This window comes from Tursiops truncatus, chromosome 16 (genome assembly GCF_011762595.2).
Source record: "Tursiops truncatus isolate mTurTru1 chromosome 16, mTurTru1.mat.Y, whole genome shotgun sequence".
NCBI classification, from domain to species: domain Eukaryota; kingdom Metazoa; phylum Chordata; class Mammalia; order Artiodactyla; family Delphinidae; genus Tursiops; species Tursiops truncatus.
The window spans coordinates 62,626,913-62,648,467 of record NC_047049.1 but is presented as its reverse complement, the minus strand read 5'-3'; the positions used below and the strand labels follow the sequence as shown (position 1 = coordinate 62,648,467).

Genomic DNA, 21,555 nt, shown 5'->3' with positions numbered 1-21,555 from the left:
AATTGACATTAAGAATTCCTCACTCATAATATTGGAATATGACTTTTCAGTATACTTTGGGACCTCTCTATAGAGCTGTCTAGGTGGTCATCTAATAGCTGAAATTATTTTATATTAAAAACTTCAGAGTTCTTAAAAATAACCCTTGGATAAGGTCTAATGGCAGCCTTAATCCAAATATAATTGTGTAAGAAATATTATTCTAATATCCTAAAATACTGATATGTGCATGTTTTCATCTATAATCTAAAATTTCTGTTTTGATTTCCACTGAGGATAGCAGTGCTTAAAGGAAGGCAAACAACTACCTAAGCAAAATATATGAGATATTGGAGGCACTGGTTCTCAAATTTCAGCATGCATCAGAATCACCTGGAGGCCTTGTTAACACACAATGCTCATCCCCAGACTCTGATTCAGTAGGTCTGGGTTGGGACTTGAGAATTTGCATTTTTAACAAGGTGCCAGGTGCTGCTGCTAGTTTGAGTACTGCACTTTGAGAACCACTGCTTCAGGGCAGTGATTTTCAATAACTTTTTTTTTTTAACTGTAAAACCCTTCTGAAATACAGTATGTAAAAACTGATTGAGGTACTCTGGTTAAACAGGTCAGAAGAACCCTGAGCCCAATCCACTACAGATACCTTCTTCCCTCCCCATTGTGGTAGTACAAAAGAGATGCTGTAGAACTTCTAGGGCTCTGGAGAGCCTAGATTGAAAACTTTTACTTTAGAGAGTCACGGTCCTACAAAGGTGAACTTTGTAACACCACTGTGTTACCGTTCATTTCCTTAGTAAATTTTACCTACCACTTGGCAACCTGGAGGAGGCTATACATGTTTGGGGGCAAGGAGGTAGATAGGAAATCTCTGTACCTTCCACTCAGCTCTGCTGTGAACCTAACACTGCTCTAAAAAATGAAGTCTATTAAAAAAAAACTTGGCAGTCTTCTAAAATTAAAATGGATTTAGTTAATTTTGTTTTGAGGCTATGTGTAGCACTTCTTTCTTTTTTTTAATATTTATTTTTGGCGCTTTGGGTCTTCGTTGCTGCATGTGGGCTTTCTCTAGTTGTGATGAGCGGGGTCTACTCTTCGTTGCAGCGCGCAGGCTTCTCATTGCAGTGGCTTCTCTTGTTGCGGAGCATGGGCTCTAAGCATGCAGGCTTCAGTGGTTGTGGCACACAGGCTTCAGTAGTTGTGGCTCACAGGCTCTAGAGCACAGGCTCAGTAGTTGTGGCACACGGGCTTAGTTGCTCCACGGCATGTGGGATCTTCCCAGACCAGGGCTAGAACCTGTGTCTCTGGCATTGGTAGGCGGATTCTTAACCACTGCGCCACCAGGGAAGTCCCAAGCACGTCTTTAAATAACCAGATATTTTGAGGTTTTTCAAGCCCACGGTTAAGAATCAATGTCTTATCAAGTTCACCAGTGATTTATACTTTGCCAAATTTAGTGGTAAATTCTTAGTCCTCATCTTATTTGACCTATCGGTAGCATTTGGCATAGTTGATCAATCTAGCCTCCGGCTCAGTTGATTAGTCTCTCTTCCTTGACATACTTTTTAAGTTTAGCTGCTGCTTGTCTGTTTTTCCTTCTTTTCAGTCCTTGTTGCATCCTCCTTATATCCCCAACCTTTGAACAGTGGGGTACCCAGAGTTCAGTGTTTCGATGTCTTCTCTTTCCATCTGCATTCATTCCCTTGTTCTAAATATCATCTCTGTGCTGATGACTCCCAAATTATATCTGCAGTCTGTACCTCTCTAATTGCAGACTTGTCTGTCCAACTGCAGATTTGGCACTTGTACTTTTTATGGGGTAGGTATCTCTAAAACTACTAACACTGAGTTTCTGATAGCCTTCCTCTCCCTACCTTGCTTGCTATAAACACCAGCTTCTTTCTTCGGTTGTTGAGGCCTAAAACCTTGGAGATGCCTCTTCTCCTCACACTATCTAATACGTCAGCAAATTCTGTTGGTTTCACTTTTAAATTCTGTCTAGAATCAGACCACTGCTGTCACCATCATCTCTTGTTGTAGTCTCCTAGTTGGTCTTCCTGCTGTCATACCCCCTTCAGTTCAAAGGTATATTAGACCACATCACTCCTTTCCTCAAAATTTTCAGTGGTTTTCCCATCTTACTCAGACTCCAAAGACCCTTGAAGACCGGCAAGTTCGGCAAGTTCATTTTCTGATCTGGCTACTATTAGTTCTCTGATTTCATCTACTATTCTCCCCTGTCTTGTTCTGTTCTAGCTATACTGGCCATCTTGTTCTAAAACACAGCAGACAAGCTCCCAACTCAGGGCCTTTGCCCTTCTCTGTTTCCTCTGCTAATGCCACTCTTCCACTAGATATCTACCTGGGTCACTCCCTCATTTCTTTCAGATTTTTTTTTTAAATAAATTTATTTGTTTATTTTTGGCTGCGTTGGGTCTTCATTGCTGCGCGTGTGGGCTTTCTCTAGTTGTGGAGAGCGGGGGCTACTCTTCGTTGAGGTGCACACGGGCTTCAGTAGATGTGATCGCAGGCTCTAGAGCGCAGGCGCACGGGCTTAGTTGCTCCGCGGCATGTGGGATCTTTCTGGACCAGGGCTCGAACCCATGTCCCCTGCATTGGCAGGCGGATTCTTAACCACTGCGCCACCAGGGAAGCCCCATTTCTTTTAGATTTTGACTCAGACATCTCCCATCTAGTGAGGACTCGTTGGCCACTCATCTGACACTGTAGACCACCCCTCCGCAGCACTTCCTATCCTATCCCCCTTTCCTGCTGTTTTTGCTTTGCACTTATCACTAACATATTCATTTTAATGATTTATTTATCACCCATCTTCAGTACTGGAAAGATAAGCTCCAGGACAACAAGGATATTTTTACTATTATATTCACTGCAGCATCTAGAACAGTATCTATTTCTTGATAACGAATGATATTCTGCCTTGTTCATCCAGATCAACCAAAAAAAGAACAGTGTTACTACCGTGTGAATGCTTGAATGAATTTAATGGAGGGTTTCAGTTTTAAAATATGTAAGGTAGTGTTCAGTTGGAGAAGTTTAATTGCTTATATGGTTTTCTGCTTGTTTGGTAACAGTCAATAATTAATAATTCTGAATAAAAATATTTTTAATATTTCATAAATTATTGACCTAATGGTGGCAGAAGTTAGAATGTCATTTTTAAAAATCTATAGATACAAAATGTAGTTCTAGATAAAGGAGAGATCTAAACAGTGTGGAGAATCACTGAATTTGAAGATAGGAAACCTGGGATTTCTAGTTTGACTTTGGTTGTAACGAACTGACTTGGGAGAATTCAAATTTTCTGTGCCACCTATTCCTCATTTGTAAGATGGGGATACCCCTCCTGTCTCAACAATACAGAAGTGTTACGGGGATCAGATAATAAAGTAGTTAATGCAGAGTCACTAAAAATACACTATCTAATAATTGCAGAATGGTTAAATAAATTATGATACTCTTAGCAAGGGAATGTGATATAACCATTAAAATGATAAATATTTAGATCATCAATACATGGAAAAGGTGTATAATATGTACACCTTGATTACAACTATATTAACATTTTTCCTGGTAAGGCCCTGCAAAGATGAACTAGATGATATAAAACTAACATTTTAGTTTCATAAAACTAACATTTTAGTTTTAGACGATGTAACTAATAAAAACTAGTATTTATTGAGTGCTTAAGCAGGCTACATTTTATTCTCACAACAATACTATGAAAGAGGTACTGTTATTCTCATTTATAGGTAAGGAGTTTGTGATTCAATGAGGTTAGCATATACTATGTGACACAATCAGAATTTAATATGGTTCATCTGACCCCAAACTTTGGTTCTTTCTACTCTACCATGCTACCTTCCAAGGTAATATTATAGTTAAATATTTAGTGTATTAAAGGGATTCTTTTTCTCCATAAAATTGCTCAAATATAGAATAATAAAAAAGAAAATGTAGTTGTGAAGAGTTATTTATTAGTAGGTTTTGGGTGGGGGGGGTGGTAAAGAGACACAATCTTATAAGCCAGAGGGATTTTCAACATTGATTCATTCATTTATTTTCAGATTTGAGATATACTTGATGTATATACTACTGTGTACGTTTAAGATGTACAGTGTGATGATTTGATTCACAGATACATTGCAAATGATTACCATAACAGGGTTAGTTAACACCTCCATCACCTCACATAATTACCTTTTGTTTTTGTGATGAGAATATTTAAGATTTACTATCTTAGCAACTTTTTTTTTTCAGGTTTTAAAACTTTTTATTTGCATATTAAAAAAATTGTGCATTCCAATAATTAAAATCATTTGAACAACAACAAAAAAAAATGGCACTGATTAAACTGCATTTTACAGCCCGCAGGACACCCTGGACCAGCTTGCTCTTTACTCTAGATTTCACTGTCGTCCCACCCAGCCTCCTTCACCAACATGCAAGTTCTTTTCCTTCCCTGCCAGCCAGACAGGCGGATGGGAAGCAGGCGCGGCCTTCGTTGTCAGTAGTTCTCCATTCTTTGATGTGAAAAAGGGCAGCACAGTCATTTAAACTTGATCCAACCTCTTTGCATCTTACAAAGTTAAACAGCTAAAAGAAGTAAAATAAGAAGGCAATGCTCGTGGAATGTACAGTGCATATTGGCGGCGCACGCCTCATTACGACTCGCCTGCTTGCTTCTCCTGTTCAGTCGTTTCTTGTGAAGGCAGTGGATTTTTCTCTTTCGTTTCTGTTTTCTTCAGTTTCGACTTATCGAATTTCTCAATCTCAGCCATATCGGGTTTGTCAGACATGGCTGCAGAGGAAGCGGAGCGAGTTACGAGCGAACGAGGTCCGACCTGCGCAGTGGTCGCCGCCGAGTCTATCTTAGCAACTTTTGAGTATACAGTACAGTATTTTTTTTTTTAAGATTTTTTATTTATTTATTTATTTTTGGCTGCATCGGATCTTAGTTGCGGCACACGGGATCTTTGTTGAGGCATGCGGGATTTTTCATTGCAGTGCACGGGCTTCTCTCTAGTTGTGGCTTGTGGGTTTTCTCTTCTCTAGTTGTGGCGTGCGGGCTCCAGGGCGCGTGGGCTCTGTAGTTGTGGCATGCAGGCTCTCTAGTTGAGGTGCACGGGCTCAGTAGTTGTGGCGTGTGGGCTTAGTTGTTCTGCGGTATGTGGGATCTTAGTTCTCTGACCAGGGATCAGACCCGTGTCCCCTGCATTGGAAGGCAGATTCTTTACCACTGGACCACCAGTGAAGTCCCTACAATACAGAAGTATTAACTGTAGTTAACATGGTGTACAATTAGATCCCCAGAACTTATTAATCTTATAACTGGAAGTTTGTACCCTTTGCCAAACATTTCCCCATTTCCCCCATCACCTCAGCCCCTGGCAACCACCGTTCTACTCTGTTTCTAGTTCACCATTTTTTTTTTTTAAGATTCCACGTACAAGTGATACCATACAGTATTTGGAAGATGACCATTTTAAAAGCATTTGGCACACATTATAAAATTGCTTTCCAAAAAGACTACTAATGTATCCTTACTCCACTAGTGTATGAGAATTCTCATCTCCTTCACAACTTTTCCTTATATAGCTTTAAAAAAAAGTCTTTGCTAATATAGGCAGAATGGTCTCATTTTAACTCAAATTTCTTTGATTAAAGAGATTAATTTTAAAATATTATTTTCTGTTTGTATTTTCTCTTTTGAAAGTGTTCATGGTTTTTTACATTTATTTACTCATTTGTGTTTTCTTGCTAATTTTTTGCTCTTTTATGTTAAATCTTTTAAAATTGAGTTATAATTGGCATATGACATATTAGTTTAAGGTGTACAACATAATGATTCAAAATATGTATATATTATGAAATGATCACCACAGTAAGTCTTGTTAATACTCATCACCACACATTTTACAATTTTTTCTTGTGAGAACTTTTAAAAGCCACTCTCTTAGCAACTTTCAGATATACAATACAGAATTAAAAAAAAAATTTTATTGGAGTAAAGTTGATTTACAGTGCTGTATTAGTTTCAGGTGTACAGCAAAGTGAATCAGTTATACATATGCATATATCCACTCTTTTTTAGATTGTTTTCCCATAAGGGCCATTGCAGAGTATTGAGTAGAGTTCCCTGTGCTGTACAGTAGGTCCTTATTCGTTATCTATTTTATATATAGTAGTGTGTATATGTCAATCCCAATCTTCCAATTTATCCCTTCCCCCCACTTACCCCCTGGTAACCATAAGTTTGTTTTCTACACCTGCAACTCTATTTCTGTTTTGTAGATAAGTACATTTGTACCTTTTTTTTTTTTTTTTTGGCCGTGCCCCACGGCGTGCAGGATCTTAGCTCCTTGACCAGGGATTGAACCCATACCCACTGCAGTGGAAATGGTAGAGTCTTAACCACTGGACCCATTGTGTGCAGGATCTTAGTTCCTTGACCAGGGATTGAACCCATTCCCACTTCAGTGGAAACAGTAGAGTCTTAACCACTGGACCACCAGAGAAGTCCTTGTACCCTTTTCTTAGATTCCACATATAAACAATATCATATAATATTTGTCTTTCTCTGTCTGACTTACTTCACTCACTATGACAATCTCTAGGTCCATCGATGTTGATGCAAGTGGCATTATTTCGCTCCTTTTTATGGCTAATATTCCATTGTATATATGTACCACATCTTTATCCATTCATCTGTCGATGGACATTTAGGTTGGTTCCATTTCCTGGCTATTGAAAATAGTGCTGCAGTGAACACTGGGGTGCATGTATCTTTTCCAGTTTTGATTTTCTCTGGATATGTGCCCAGGAGTGGATTGCTGGATCATACAGAATTATTAACTGTAGTCACCATGCTATACATTATATCCCCAGGCCTTATTTATTTTATAACTGGAAGTTTGAATCTTTTGACTGCCTTCATTTGCCCTTTCTGACCACCCCCCAACCTTTTGCTTCTAGAAACCACAAACCTAATCTGTTCTATGTATCTGTGAGGTTGGTTGGTTGAAGATTCCACACGTGAGATCACTGGTAGTATTTGTCTTTCCTTGTCTGACTTACTTCACTTTGCATAACATCCTCAAGTTCTATCCATGTTGCAAGTGGCAAGATTTCCTTCTTTTTTTTTTGTGGTACGCGGGTCTCTCACTGATGTGGCCTCTCCCGTTGTGGAGCACAGGCTCTGGACGCACAGGCTCAGCGGCCATGGCTCACGGGCCCAGCCGCTCTGGACACACAGGCTCAGTGGCCATGGCTCACAGGCTCAGCCATTCCGCGGCATGTGGGATCTTCCCGGACCGGGGCACAAACCCGTGTCCCCTGCATCGGCAGGTGGACTCTCAACCACTGCGCCACCAGGGAAGCCCTATTTTGTTCTTTTTTATGGCTAAGTACCTTATAAATCATTTTTCAGTACAGTTTCGTGGCATGAAGTGCAACTCATATTGGGCAATTATGACCACTACTGCGCTTTCTGGGTAGCAGTCTACCAGTTTTCCTTTAAGGAACCACCGACCCCCAAGTCTCTGTCCATGTGGTTTGGTGGGGCTTCCCCTGTTTCAGCTCCAACGGTGCATATGAAATTCATGCCTGGCCAGTGAAAGTTCTCTCCTAGGCCAGAGTAGTTGGCCCAGGGACAGTCTTGGAAGGAAGTTGGGTGAATCAGAGTCAATGCTCATCATCCTGGGTTGTGCTAAAGTACTGGGAGAGGGGACTGCCATGCTGCTAAGCTGGCAGGATGTAAGCCTGGTGATGCGGGGTCCTGTTCATAGAAGGAGGTGCCTGAAAACCAAGAGAGGAAAGTAGATCCAAGCAGTGAAGAAAGACACAGGCCTCAGTTATTTAAGCCAATATATTTCTTTTCTTCTCCTTCTCCTCCCTCTCCCTCTCCTTCTCCATTTTTGTTTTTGCTTTTGTTATTGTTGTTGTTGTTGTTTGCTTGCAAGGAGTTCCAACTAACTAGCCCAGTATGGCAGGCAGAATAATGGCCTCCCCAAGATGTCTCTGTCCTAATCATCCTAATCCTTGGAACCTGTTACCTTACATGGCCAAGGGCAATTAAGGTTGCAGATGGAATTAATGCTGCTAATCAGGTGATCTTAAAAGAGGGAGTGGCCTGGATTATCCAGGTGGGACCCATGTAATCACAAGCGTCTTTAAAAATGGAAGCCAGAGGCAGAAGGAAAGTTCAGGGTGATGTGGTGTGAGAAGGTGCGGTTTGCCTTTGCTGGCTTTGAAGATGGACTAAAGGGCCCCAAGCCGAGGAATGCAGAAGCCGGAAAAGGTAAGGGAGCAGATTCTCCTCTGGAGTTTCCAGAAAGAAAGGCAGCCCTGCCAACACCTTAGTTTCAGCCCGGTGAGACCCATGTCAGACTTCTAGCCTATAGAACTATAAGGGGACACATTTGGGTCATTTTAAGCCACCAAGTTTTGGGCAGTTCGTTACAGCAGCCACCAACAGTGTGGTGATTTGTTACAGTTAAGCTGAGAAAATTAAACACCGTGCGTTCTACCCGTTGCCTCCCAACGCTGCCCTGTGAAAGCACAGCCGGTGGTTCCACACGCCCGCGGGCCAAGCCCACAGTCCTCACCGGGAATTGAGGGCTTGCGTGGGCCGCCTGGCCGGCCTCAGCCTATTTTTCCAGACTCATGTCTCCATCCGTGCTTCTTTCAGTAGTTTCTTCAGCTAGGGTTACTCTTCTCACTTTCCTCTCCAGGCCCTTGGTGTTGAGTCTGAGCCGCCCCTCCTTTCCAGCCCTCCCCCCACCGATGATGCCTTGCTCTCCTTTCTGCCATTGTAGCACTCTGACACGCCCGTCCCTTCCTTCAGGGCTCAGCTCTCGTCTCACCTGCCCGCACAAACCCTCATTTGGGCCTGGACACTCCTGCCTAAAGCTGTGATAGTTTCAGATGTGCGAGGACTATGGGTTGTCCCCTTGGTGCTGTGTTCCTGGTCCTGGAGGGACCTGCCCAGGCTGGGCATCTGGTGCTCTCAGCACTTCCAAGCCCTGCTTCTTGGGAGAAAATGGGCTCTGAGAGGGCAAGCGATGCCCCCCAAAGCCTCCTAGCCTTCAGTCCATAGGTCTTTCCACTTTTCCCTGCGGCCTTCAGGCCCTCAGTAGAGATGTTGCACGTGTGATTGCTTGATTGTTTCCTCAACGCGGCTGGATGACTCACCAACCTCCACAGGCCAGCCATCCCTGCCTGCGTTCAGCAGGGCTCCCTCCCTCAATGTCCCCAAGCTGAAACCGCAGAAATGCGTCTGGGGTAGGGGGAGCCTCCAAGAACCTCCACTTTTTTATGTCTCAGGGCAGAAAGAATCCATCGAGAGGCAAAGTGATAGAAGTGATTTATTAGAATAGGACACTTGTGAGGCTTACAAGCAGGTGAGCAAGGGAGTGCTGTACCCTGAGAACGTAGTGGGCTACAGTTTTATAATCAAAATTGGGGAGGGGGAGAAGGCCACCTTCTTCCTCGTTCTTTTTTTTTGGGGGGCGGTATGCGGGCCTCTCACTGTTGTGGCCTCTCCTGTTGCGGAGTACAGGCTCCGGACGCGCAGGCTCAGAGGCCATGGCTCACGGGCCCAGCCGCTCCAGACGCACAGGCTCAGCGGCCATGGCTCACGGGCCCAGCCACTCCGCGGCATGTGGGATCTTCCCGGACCGGGGCACGAACCCGTGTCCCCTGCGTCAGCAGGCGGACTCTCAACCACTGTGCCACCAGGGAAGCCCTCTTCTTCTTTTTTTTAATGGCTGAATGATGCTCCATTGTGTGTGTGTGTATACACATTTTCTTTATCCATTCATCCACTGACAGACACTAAGTTGTTTCCATGTTTGGCTATTGTAAATGTTGCAGTGAACATGGGGTGCAGATAACTTTTCAAGTTAGTGTTTTTGTTTCCCTTGGATAAATAAACAGAAGTGGAATTGCTGGATCACATGGTAGTTCTATTTTTAATTTTCTTTTTGCGGTACGCGGGCCTCTCACTGCTGTGGCCTCTCCCGCTGCGGAGCACAGGCTCCGGACGCACAGGCTCAGCGGCCATGGCTCACAGGCCTAGCCGCTCCGCGGCATGTGGGATCTTCCCGGACCGGGGCACGAACCCGTGTCCCCTGCATCGGCAGGTGGACTCCCAACCACTGCGCCACTAGGGAAGCCCTATTTTTAATTTTTTGAGGAACCTCCAGTTGTTTTCTATAGTGGTGGCACCAATTTGCATTCCAACCAACAGTGCAGCAGGGTTCTCTTTTCTCCACATCCTTGTCAACACTTGTTATTTCTTGTGTTTTTAATAATAGCCATTCTAACAGGTATGAGATAATATTTCATTGTGGTTTTGATTTGCATTTCCCTGATGATTAGTGATGTTGAGCGCGCTTTCATGTGTGTGTTGGCCATCTGTATGTCTCCTTTGGAAAAATTCAGATCTTTTGCCCATGTTCTAATCAGATTTCTTTTTTTTTTTGGCTATTGAGTTGAATGAGTTCTTTATATATTTTGGATATTAACCCCTTATTGCATATATGATTTGCACATATTTTCTTCCGTTTGATAGGTTGCCTTTTCATTTTGTTGATGGTTTCCTTTGCTGTGCAGAAGTTTTTTTTTAAATGTTTGATGTATTCCCACTTATTGATACTTTATTTATTTAACAAACATTTATAGTAGCACTTGTGGACACTGTTACAGGTGATTTACAAATTTTAACTCATTTAATTCTCACGACAACATAAGAGGTAGATTTTTTTTTTTTTTTTTCTGTATGCGGGCCTCTCACTGTTGTGGCCTCTCCTGTTGCGGAGCACAGGCTCCGGACGCACAGGCTCAATGGCCATGGCTCACAGGCCCAGCCGCTCCGTGGCATGTGGGTTCCTCCCAGACCGGGGCACGAACCCGTGTCCCCTGCATCAGCAGGCAGACTCTCAACCACTGCGCCACCAGGGAAGCCCAAGAGGTAGATATTTTTATTATTTTATAGATGAGGGAACACATGCACAAGAGATTACATGACTTGCCCAAGTCCACACACCAGTAAGTGGCAAAGCTGGGGTTACAACCTATTGTTAACGTGGTCTGACTCCACACCACACACTTTTAACCACTATATCCTACTGCCTCCCTTAGTAGTTGGACTTAGTCTAAAACACAAGTATGAAGTGCTCCTTTAAGAACTGTGTAGTGTAGCGAGGACTCCATATCTGTACCAAAATAATGATGGCAGATAAAAGAAATGTGCTGTAAGCAGAGTGCATAGACTAAGCGTTCCTATTTGCTTTGTCGGTTTAATTCACTAGACATTTATTGTTTTTACTTTGTGCCAGGTACTATGCATAATGCAGGGGAATCAAATATGAATAAAATATGGTCCTGACGCATGACAAGCTTCCCCTGGAGGAGAAAGATTGGAGCAAATCAACATGTTAATTACACCCACAAGAAATTTTAAAATGTACTTTTAGGTTTTTTTTTTTTTTTGGTTGCGTTGGGTCTTTCTCTAGTTGATGCGTACGGGCTTTCTTTAGTTGCGGTGAGCAGGGGCTATTCTTCGTTGTGGTGCCCGGGCTTCTCATTGCGGTGGCTTCTCGTTGTGAAGCATGGGCTCTAGGCGTGCGGGCTTCAGTAGTTGTGGGGCGTGGGCTTAGCTCGTAGGCTCTAGAGCGCAGGCTCAGTAGTTGTGGTGCACAGGCTTAGTTGCTCCGTGGCATGTGGGATCTTCCCAGACCAGGGATCGAACCTGTGTCCCCTGCCTTGGCAGGCGGATTCTTAACCACTGCGCCACCAGGGAAGTCCCTAGTTTTTTTTTTAATTTTTATTTATTAAAAAAATATATATTTTTTAACATTTATTTATTTATTTGGCTGTGCCGGGTCTTAGTTATGGCATGTGTGGGATCTTTAGTTGCAGCATGCAGGATCTAGTTCCCTGACCAGGGACTGAACCCGGGCCCCCTGCATTGGAAGCGCAGAGTCTTAACCACTGGACCACTAGGGAAGTCCCTAATTTTTATTTTATACTGGAGTATCATTGATTTACAATGTTGTGTTAGTTTCAGGTGTACAGCAAAGTGATTCAGTTATACAAGTATCTATTCTTTTTCAAATTCTTTTCCCATTTAGGTTATTACAGAATGTTGAGCAGAGTTCCCTGTGCTATACAGTAGGTCCTTGTTGGTTATCTATTTTATTTTTCTTTTTTCTTTCCTTTCCTTTTTTCTTTCTTTTCTTTTCCCTCCCTCCCTCCCTTCCTCCCTTCCTCCCTTCCTTCCTTCCTTCCTTTCTTTCTTCCTCCCTCCCTCCCTTCCTCTTATTGAAGTATAGTTAATTTACAGTTGTGCCAATCTGCTGTACAGCAAAGTGACTCAGTTATACACATATATACATTCTTTTAATATTCTTTTAATATTCTTTTCCATTATGGTTTATCACAGGATATTGAATGTATTTCCCTGTGCTATACATTAGGACCTTCTTGTTTATCCATTCTAAATGCAATAGTTTGCATCTACCAATCCCAAACTCCCAGTCCATCCCTCTCCCTCCCCACCCCCCTTGGCAACCACAAGTCTGTTCTCTATGTCTGAGTCTGTTTCTGTTTTGTAGGTAGGTTAATTTGTGCCATGTTTTAGATTCCACATGTAAGTGATATCATATGGTATTTGTCTTTCTCTTTCTGACTTACTTCACTTAGTATGGTAATCTCTAGTTGCATCCATCTTGCTCTAGTGACATTATTTCATTCTCTTTCTATGGCTGAGTAGTATTCCATTGTATATATGTACCACCTCTTCTTTATCCATTAATCTGTTGATGGACATTTAGGTTGCTTCCATGTCTTGGCTATTGTAAATAGTGCTGCAGTGAACACTGGGGTGCATGTATCCTTTTGAATTATGGTTTTCTCCAGATATATGCCCAGGAATGGGATTGCTGGATCATATGGTAGCTCTATTTTTAGTTTTTTAAGGAATCTCCATACTGTTCTCCATAGTGGCTGTACCAATTTGCATTCCCACCAACAGTGTAGGAGGGTTCCCTTTTCTCCATACCCTCTCCAGCATTTGTTGTTTGTAGATTTTTTTGATGATGGCCATTCTAACCAGTGTGAGGTGATACCTCATTGTAGTTTTGATTTACATTTCTCTAATAATTAGCGATGTTGAGCATCTTTTCATGTACCTGTTGGCCATTTGTATTTCTTCTTTGGAGAAATGTCTATTTAGGTCTCCTGCCCATTTTTTGATTGGATTAGAATGTACATTTAGAATATGTGTTTATAGCCCTTAATACTTTTTTTCTGAGAAGTATATCCCCAAATTGCAGAATTTTAAAAGTCATGGATCTTCTACCTTGGCGTTTTAACTTTCCTCCTAAAGTGCTAAGAGGAGCAGAACACCACAAAGCCAGACTGAGATGTTAGTTGCCTTTCGTGACTTTAGGCTCACACTCTTACTCATGAAATTGTTAGTTAAAATGTGAAGAGACCGAACACCTATAATATTTCATTAAAAACTGGTATAAAGGGACTTCCCTGGTGGTGCAGTGCTTAAGAACCTGCCTGCCAATGCAGGGGACACGGGTTTGATCCCTGGCCCGGGAAGATCCCACATGCTGCGGAGCAACGAAGCCTGTGTGCCACAACCACTGAGCCTGTGCTCTAGAGCCCGCGAGCCACAAGTGCTGAGCCCGCGTGCCACAACTACTCTAGCCTGTGCGCCTAGAGCCCATGCACCGCAATGAGAAGCTTGCACACTGCAACGAAGAGTAGCGCCCGCTCACCACAACTAGAAAAAGCCTGCGTGCAGCAATAAAGACCCAATGCAGCCAAATAAACCTGGTATTATTATGGAAACATAAAACACATAGCAAAACTCTTTGTACTTAATTATACCTATATTTTAGTTAAGAGAGGAGACTATTTTGACTGTTAGTGTTACAGGATGAAGTGTGATGGTCATAACAGTGAAGTATGTACATAAAAAATACATTGATTAATTTCCCTCATCAAGATAGGGCTAAGCATACAAAACAGCCCTCAAACTTCTTAAGGAGATCTTTGAAGAACAGTTTATCTATTGTGTTTGCCTTGTGCCTTGCTTCCTGGCTTAGTCATTTTTACTTTTTGTGAATTCTAGGGACCCAAGTTGTGGTGTCCTTTTTTTTTTTTTTGTCTGCGCTGGGCCTTAGTTGCGGCAGGTGGGATCTTCACTGCAGCATGCGGACTTCTTAGTTGCAGCATGTGGACTCTTAGTTGCACCATGCACGTGGGATCTAGTTCACCGACCAGAGATCAAATCCGGGTCCCCTGCCTTGGGAGCTCTGAGTCTTACTCACTGGACCACCAGGGAAGTCCCCCAAGTTGTGATGCTTTTAGTGTTTGCGTCCAGAATGTAAGGTCACATTTTTTTTTTTTTAATGGAAACCATGGCTGCTATTTGGAGTTTAGTGAATTCAGTTTAAAGTTGAGGATCCTGTCCTCACAGAAGTAGAATGAGGCAGTGGTTGAGGCAGTGGTTAAGTAGTTCTGCTTTTTTGGAAGACCTCAGATGGGATTATATGTGATATACACAACTTGCGGCGAGCAGGGGCTACTCTTAGTTCGGGTGTGTGGGCTTCTCATTGTGGTAGCTTCTCCTGTTGTGGAGCATGGGCTCTAGGCGCGTGGGTTTCAGGTAGTTGTGGCTCGCGGGCTCTAGAGCACAGACTCTGTAGTTGTGGCTCACGGGCTTAGTTGCTCCGCGGCATGTGGGATCTTCCCGGGTCAGGGATCGAACCCGAGTCCCCTGCATTGGCAGACAGGCAGATTCTTTTTTTTTTTGGCTGCGTAGGGTTTTAGTAGTGGCACGCAGGCTTCTCTCTAGTTGCCGCACACAGGCTTAGTTGCCCCGCAGCATGTGAGATCTTAGTTATGCGATCAGGGATCGAACCCGTGTCCCCTGCATTGGAAGGCGGATTCTTTACTGCTGGACCACCGGGGAAGTCCCGGCAGGCAGATTCTTAACCACTGCGCCACCAGGGAAGTCCCATCCTTATTTTATAGATGAGGAAACATAAGCACAAGAGATGGGGTGACTTGCCTAAGGCAATAAACAATGGAATCGCCCCTGTATTGAAAGGGTATAATCTGTATATCATGTTTTGTGCCCTTGAGAATATTAGAATATTAAAAACTTTGATTGGGCTTCCCTGGTGGCTGAGTGGTTGAGAGTCCGCCTGCCGATGCAGGGGACACGGGTTTGTGCCCTGGTCTGGGAAGATCCCACATGCCGCGGAGCAGCTAGGCCCGTGAGCCATGGCCGCTGAGCCTGCGCGTCCGGAGCCTGTGCTCCGCAACGGGAGAGGCCACAACAGTGAGAGGCCCGCGTACAGCAAAAAAAAAAAAAAACAAAAAAACTTTGATTTTTCAGATGTCATCCTGAAAGTGTCATCTTTTAAGAACAGGTAGCTTGTATTTTATGACATAAACTGGATAGAAAAATGCAGCCCAGTTTGTCAGTGTACTAAAGTGGTCAGTTTAGAACAGTATTGCTCTCAGGATGTATACATTTTTGGTTTTTGTCATGCTTATGTAGGTTTTCAAAAGAGCTTTTCTTTACCAGACAAAATTAAGACTTAAAATACTTAAAGAATTATACATCTCTAAAAGCAAAATGGTAGACTTTTGTGTGTGTGTGTATTTGAAGTTCACCTGCAACAGCAGTTAAAATTTTGTCAGGTGTGAGCTTGTAGGGAAGTCTCCTTTTATTTGTTTGACTCTGATTTTATGGTTAAGAAAATTACTTCTTGGATAATATGAAAGTGAACTAGTAAAAACTGAAGTAAAAATTTAAAATTTTTTAAAATTTTATTTCTCCTTTTCCTCCAGAGGAGGGCGCTTGATGTTTACAGTAAAATTTTAGAGTTTTGTTTTGCTTTAATTACAGATTGGGAGTCCTCCTCTTGATCCTACGGAGCATTTTCTTCCTGAAGAAGAGAAACTTGCTGAACAAGAAAGATCAAAAAGGTGAGTAGGTCTAGAAATCAGCCCTCACAGGTATTTCCACATAGAGTATTTGAGATGATTGCTCAAAAAAAGCACAGTGCTTTCTTTTTCAAGGCACTCAAAGGTTATAGAATGTGGATTCTGGCATGGATTAAAACCTTCATTTGCCACTTCCTAGATAAGTTACCCTGTTCAAATCTGGGGCTCAGTTTCCTTATCTGTCAAATAGATACAAGTCATACCCAACTGAAGGGGTTGGTGGGAGGATCAGTATATTTGAAAGTTCCTTACAAATTGTAAATCGTTACACAAATGTTTTTTCCTTCATAGATTTGAGAAGGTTTATACTCATAACCTGTATTACCTGGCTCAAGTCTACCAGCACATGGAAATGTTTGAGAAGGCTGCCCATTATTGCCATAGTACCCTAAAACGCCAGCTTGAGCACAATGCCTACCATCCTATGGAGTGGGCTATTAATGCTGCTACCTTGTCACAATTTTACATCAATAAGGTAAGCTTCTCAAAGTAGTCATCTAACAGAGTTACCAATAGTGTGTATAAAAATAGAACCAAAAGTACCTTGAAAACGTCATCTTTTAAAAACAGGTAGCTTGTATTTTATGATGTAAACTGGATAGAAAAATGCAGCCCAGTTTGTCAGTGTACTAAAGTCTGTAGCTTTTTGTTGCAGTAATCCTTTTGAATCTTAAAATAATTTTATCATAATTTTATCATGTCCTACGTTGACTAAGACCAGTTCTTTTTTGATACAGACAGGCTATCTCTATTTTAGTGAGATGTTATTTTAAATTGCAGATTTTATCTTGTAGGCTTAACTATCTTTATGCAGTGACTATGAGAATTTGTCTGAGGAAGTTGACTGTTAAATGTGGGCTTTGATAAAAGCATGTGATGCATTTCAGTTATTCTTTAGAATTAACTCCTTCATAGTACTTTTTCTATGTTGGGAATATCTCTGCTTAATTTCTGAGTTCCAGGTCGTTATACTTTTTCTGGAGTATTACACAGGGACAAATTTGAGCTTCTTAGTTGCTTTCAGAATTCAGAATCATGTTGGTATATTCTTAATTGACCTTTTAAATTTTTTAGTCCTTAAGAGAATTTTTAATGCTAAAACACTTTAAAGCCACCTTTCCCAGCCAGATTTTCTATTAATTCTCAATTAGGTATCTCAGTGATAGAAATTACTTTTATTTGTATTTCTAATTCACAAGCCTCTCTGAACTTTTAGTAATTCTTTGCTTATCAGAGTTTCTTCTTAGATCTCTGTTTACCTGCTGCTGTATCCTTACTGGGCCTTTATCCTTTCTAAGTTTTTTTGCTAGTGCTGGTTCTATAAATGCGCCCTATGTTTAAAGTATTGTCCCATGGAATTTCATTCAGAAAAGCTATTAGCAGGAGAGAAAGGGCTGTGGTGACTGCAGCATCGCTTCTAGGACTTTGGTCTAAGATCAAGCGTGTAAGTAACGCTACTGCATCTATATCAGAGCATTCAGTTAAATCTAAATCTCATGAATCCATTTCATTGTGATCATCATCAAAGTGTTACCTGGTGCTTCTGCTTGTGGCACCTTTTTATGGTTTTTTTTTAAAAATAGCTTCCAGAGGCCCTTTGTTTTGTTTAGCAACTTTAAAATTACATATTCACTGTAATTTTAATTAACATTTAAAACTCCATGGATTCTAACAGTACTAAGATATCTAGATATTAAAGTGTAATTAAAAATTTTAAGTTGTTAAGCACTGCTTATGCTGAGCAGGCAGTAAATTTCATGAGTACCTCCCCACTCTGTGCTTTTATTTTTTTACCAAAATGTTTTATAAGTTGTGTTATAACTAGATAAGTTATACTGCAAAAAGAGATTTGATCCATGTTTTTAAAAAATGCAATTGTCATTTATATCACTATCATCTTCATCTGGTTCCATGAGGTTTTGCTACTTAGTGAGTCCCTGCCTTGCAGGTGAAGTCCCACATTTACCAGCCACCTAGAGGGCACAGGGCACTCACTGTTTTCTAACAGTGGTTGCTTTCAGATAGCCAATCTGGACAAAGCTGAAGTGATAATGATGAGTAAGGGATTATAGAGCAACAATTAAAACTTCTTTACGTAAGCTGTAACTTTCTTTTGGTTTGAGGTTTAACACCAACATTTTGATCTATAAATACTGCTGGGCTAATACTACACATGGTGCCCAGCTGTTCTCAAGATGGCTTCTGAATTTGCAATAATGGGGAGATACATTTAATGCTGAGATTTTAAAGTCGTAGTCAACCATTAAAAATCCTCTTAGCAAAAATCAGTGTTACTAATATGAAGTAGACATACTTAATGAGGGTGGCTTCCAACTAAAAGTTGGACGTGGTAATTCTGCTGAGTAGTCCTGTGACTTACATGACAAATGTAAAGCGTTAAAGTAACAAGGAGATGTTCTCAAAGTGTTTGAGAAGTTTACCGTGCCCCAGTTTGGATTATGAGGTCTTTAACTGTGTTGGTAAAGCAGTTCCATAGAGTTCATCTGTGGAAATCTGCTGACTTCAGAACTTGGTGGGAAGCCTCGTATTGTAAATTCCAAAGATTTTAGAAGACAGGAATCTCTATCAAAATTTATCCTGTTTGCCTTTGAATGGTAGGATGTAAAAGGGATCTCTAAACCTAAGAAAGATTAAATCTTCAAGTCCTCTGACAGAATGTAAATGGTCTAAAAATTGATCATGTGTGGAACTTTGGCTACTTAGCCTGCACCTAAAAGGACTGTGAGGTACTTTGAGTCTAGGATGATAGCCATTCTTGTATGCTGATTAAAAGTTAGCTCTCCTTCAGTAGTCAATCAGCAGTTGTTTTTCAGCCAGTTTGGATTAAGAGTTTGGGGGTATTGTTATTTTAATCTTTAAGGTAGTTTTTTCAACCAGATAATACTAAAATATATCTTATATACCTTCTTGTTTAGTTACTATACAGGGTCTCCTTAGTAGTGGTTTCTACCTGATTTTGTTAAGACTTTATTCTTGTTTATTTCCTCAACAGCAATGCTTTATGGAGGCCAGGCACTGTTTATCAGCTGCTAATGTCATTTTTGGTCAAACTGGAAAGATCCGAACCACAGAAGACAGTAAGTTTAGGTGTGCGTGTTTAATTACATAGCTTTTTAAAATTTTTATTTTAAAATCATGTTAAACTTTAGAAAATTCAAGAACAGAACAAAGAACTACCATACGCCCTTCTAAATTTACCAGTTTTTAGTATTTGCCTCATTTGTAGTCACATTTTTTCTTTCTGAACCATTTGAGAGAAGATTGCATACATTAGGTTCCTTTACCCCCTAATACTTCAGTGTTTTTCCTAAAAATAAGAGTATTTTCTTATATTATAGAACAGGAAATATAATTGTTATACAATTCTTTTATCTATAATTCATATTTAGTAGCTGTCCCTGTAATGTCCTTTATAGCAATTTCTCTAGTACCAGAGTATCCAGTTCAAGGTTGTATTTAGTTGTCACATCTCTTTTTAAAATTTTTATTGGAATATAGTTGATATACAATGTTATGTTAGTTTCTGCTGTAGAGCAAAGTCAGTCAGTTATACATATATCCACTCTCTTAGATTTTTTTCCCATATAGGGCATTAGAGTATTGAGTTCCCTGTGCTATACAGTAGGTCCTTATTAGTTAATCTGTTTTATATGTAGTAGTGTGTCTATGTCAATCCTAATCTCCTAATTCATCCCACCCCCTCCTTACCCCCCAGTAACTGTAAATTTGTAAATTTTCTACATCTGTAATGCTATTTCTGTTTTGTAAGTAAGTTCATTTGTACCATTTTCTTAGATTCCACATTCCACGTCTAAGCAACATCATGATATTTCTCTTTGACTTACTTTGCTCAGTACAACGATCTCTAGGTCCACCCATGTTGCTGCAAATGGCATTATTTCGTTCTTTTATGTCTGAGTAATACTCCGTTGTATACATGTACCACATCTTTTTTATCCGTTTTTCTGTTGATGGACGTTTAGGTTGCTTCCATGTCCTGGCTACTGTAAGTAGTGCTGCAATGAACACTGAGGTGCATGCATCATTTCGAATTATGGTTTTCTCTGGATATATGCCCAGGAGTGGGATTGCAGGATCATATGGTAGTTTCTGTATTTAGTTTTTTAAGGAACCTCCATACTATTCTCCACAGTAGTTGTCACATCTCTTTAGTCATCTTTAATCTGGAACAGTTCCTCAGCCTTTCATCACAGATATTTTTGAAAATATATAGGCCAGTTATTTCATAGATTTTTCCAATTGGTGTTCGCTGTTTCTTTACACTAATATTCACGTTATACATTTTTGGTTGGAGTACAATATGTGATATGTCCAAGTATCCAGTTTATAGTGTTTCATTTGGTTTTATAAATCACAGTTAACATGTATATTTGAGCACATCAAAACCACAATGAGCTATCACCTCACGCCTATTAGATTGACTATTATCAAAAAGACAAGAAATAACAAGTGTTGGTCAAGATGTGGAGAAAAGGGGACCCATGTGCACTGTGGTAGGATTGTAAATTGATGTAGCCACTATGAAAAACTGTTTGGAGGTTCCTCAAGAAATTAAAAATAGAGCTATGTATGATCTAGCAGTTCTACTTCTGGTACAGTCATCCCTTGGTATCCATGGGAGATTGGTTCCAGGGCCACCATGGATACCAAATATCTATGGATGCTACAGTCCCTTATATAAAATGTCATAGTATTTGCATATAACCAATGCACATCCTCTTGTATGCATTAAATCATCTCTAGAGTATACTTATAATACCAAATACAGTGTAAATGCTATGTAAATAATGGGCAGCACATGGCAAATTCAAATTTTGCTTTTTGGAACTTTGTTTTTTTTTAATTTTTTTGGCCACACTGCACAGCAAGTGGGATCTTCGTTCCCCAATCAGGGATCAAACCCATGCCTCTTGTGTTGGAAGTACGGAGTCTTAACCACTGGACTGCCAGGACGTCCCTTAAAATTTTATTTTATATTGGAATATAGTTGATTAACAATGTTATGTTAGTTTCAGGCGTACAGCAAAGTGATTCAGTTATACATATATATGTATCCTTTATTCAAATTCTTTTCCCATTTAGGTTGTTACAGAGTATTGAGCAGAGTTCCCTGTCCTTGTAGTTAACCTGTTTTAAATATCAGTGTGTACATGTCACTCCCAATCTGTCACCCTCCCCGCCCCCCCATAACCATAAGTTCCTTCTCTGTGAGTCTGTTTATGTTTTGTAAATAAGTTCATTTGTATCTTTTTTTTTTTTTGCGGTACACGGGCCTCTCACTGTTGTGGCCTCTCCTGTTGCAGAGCACAGGCTCCAGACGCGCAGGCCCAGCAGCCATGGCTCACGGGCCCAGCCGCTCCGCAGCATGTGGGATCTTCCCAGACCAGGGCACGAACCCGTGTTCCCTGCATCGGCAGGCGGACTCTTAACCACTGTGCCACTAGGGAAGCCCTGTATCAT

At 41.1% G+C, this 21,555-nt stretch overlaps 2 protein-coding genes across 3 annotated transcripts in view; one reads left to right on the top strand and one right to left on the bottom strand.

Moving 5' to 3' along the window:
- KIFBP (kinesin family binding protein) overlaps window positions 1–21,555 on the top strand; it is a 41,229-nt gene that overhangs the window by 7,550 nt on the left and 12,124 nt on the right. The window contains exons 3-5 of one of the 2 annotated variants that reach the window (XM_019936165.3): window positions 15,956–16,035; window positions 16,345–16,528; window positions 19,067–19,163. In XM_019936165.3, the coding sequence (XP_019791724.1) occupies window positions 15,956–16,035; window positions 16,345–16,528; window positions 19,067–19,163 (361 nt within the window). The remainder of the gene's footprint in view (window positions 1–15,955; window positions 16,036–16,344; window positions 16,529–19,066; window positions 19,164–21,555) is intronic. The other variant, XM_019936166.3, reaches the window with a different exon arrangement.
- Window positions 4,266–4,902, bottom strand: LOC117308461 (thymosin beta-4-like). Its single transcript, XM_033841677.2, has one exon. It carries the CDS (start codon window positions 4,815–4,817, stop codon window positions 4,683–4,685), a length of 135 nt encoding a protein of 44 aa, XP_033697568.1. The 5' UTR covers window positions 4,818–4,902; the 3' UTR covers window positions 4,266–4,682.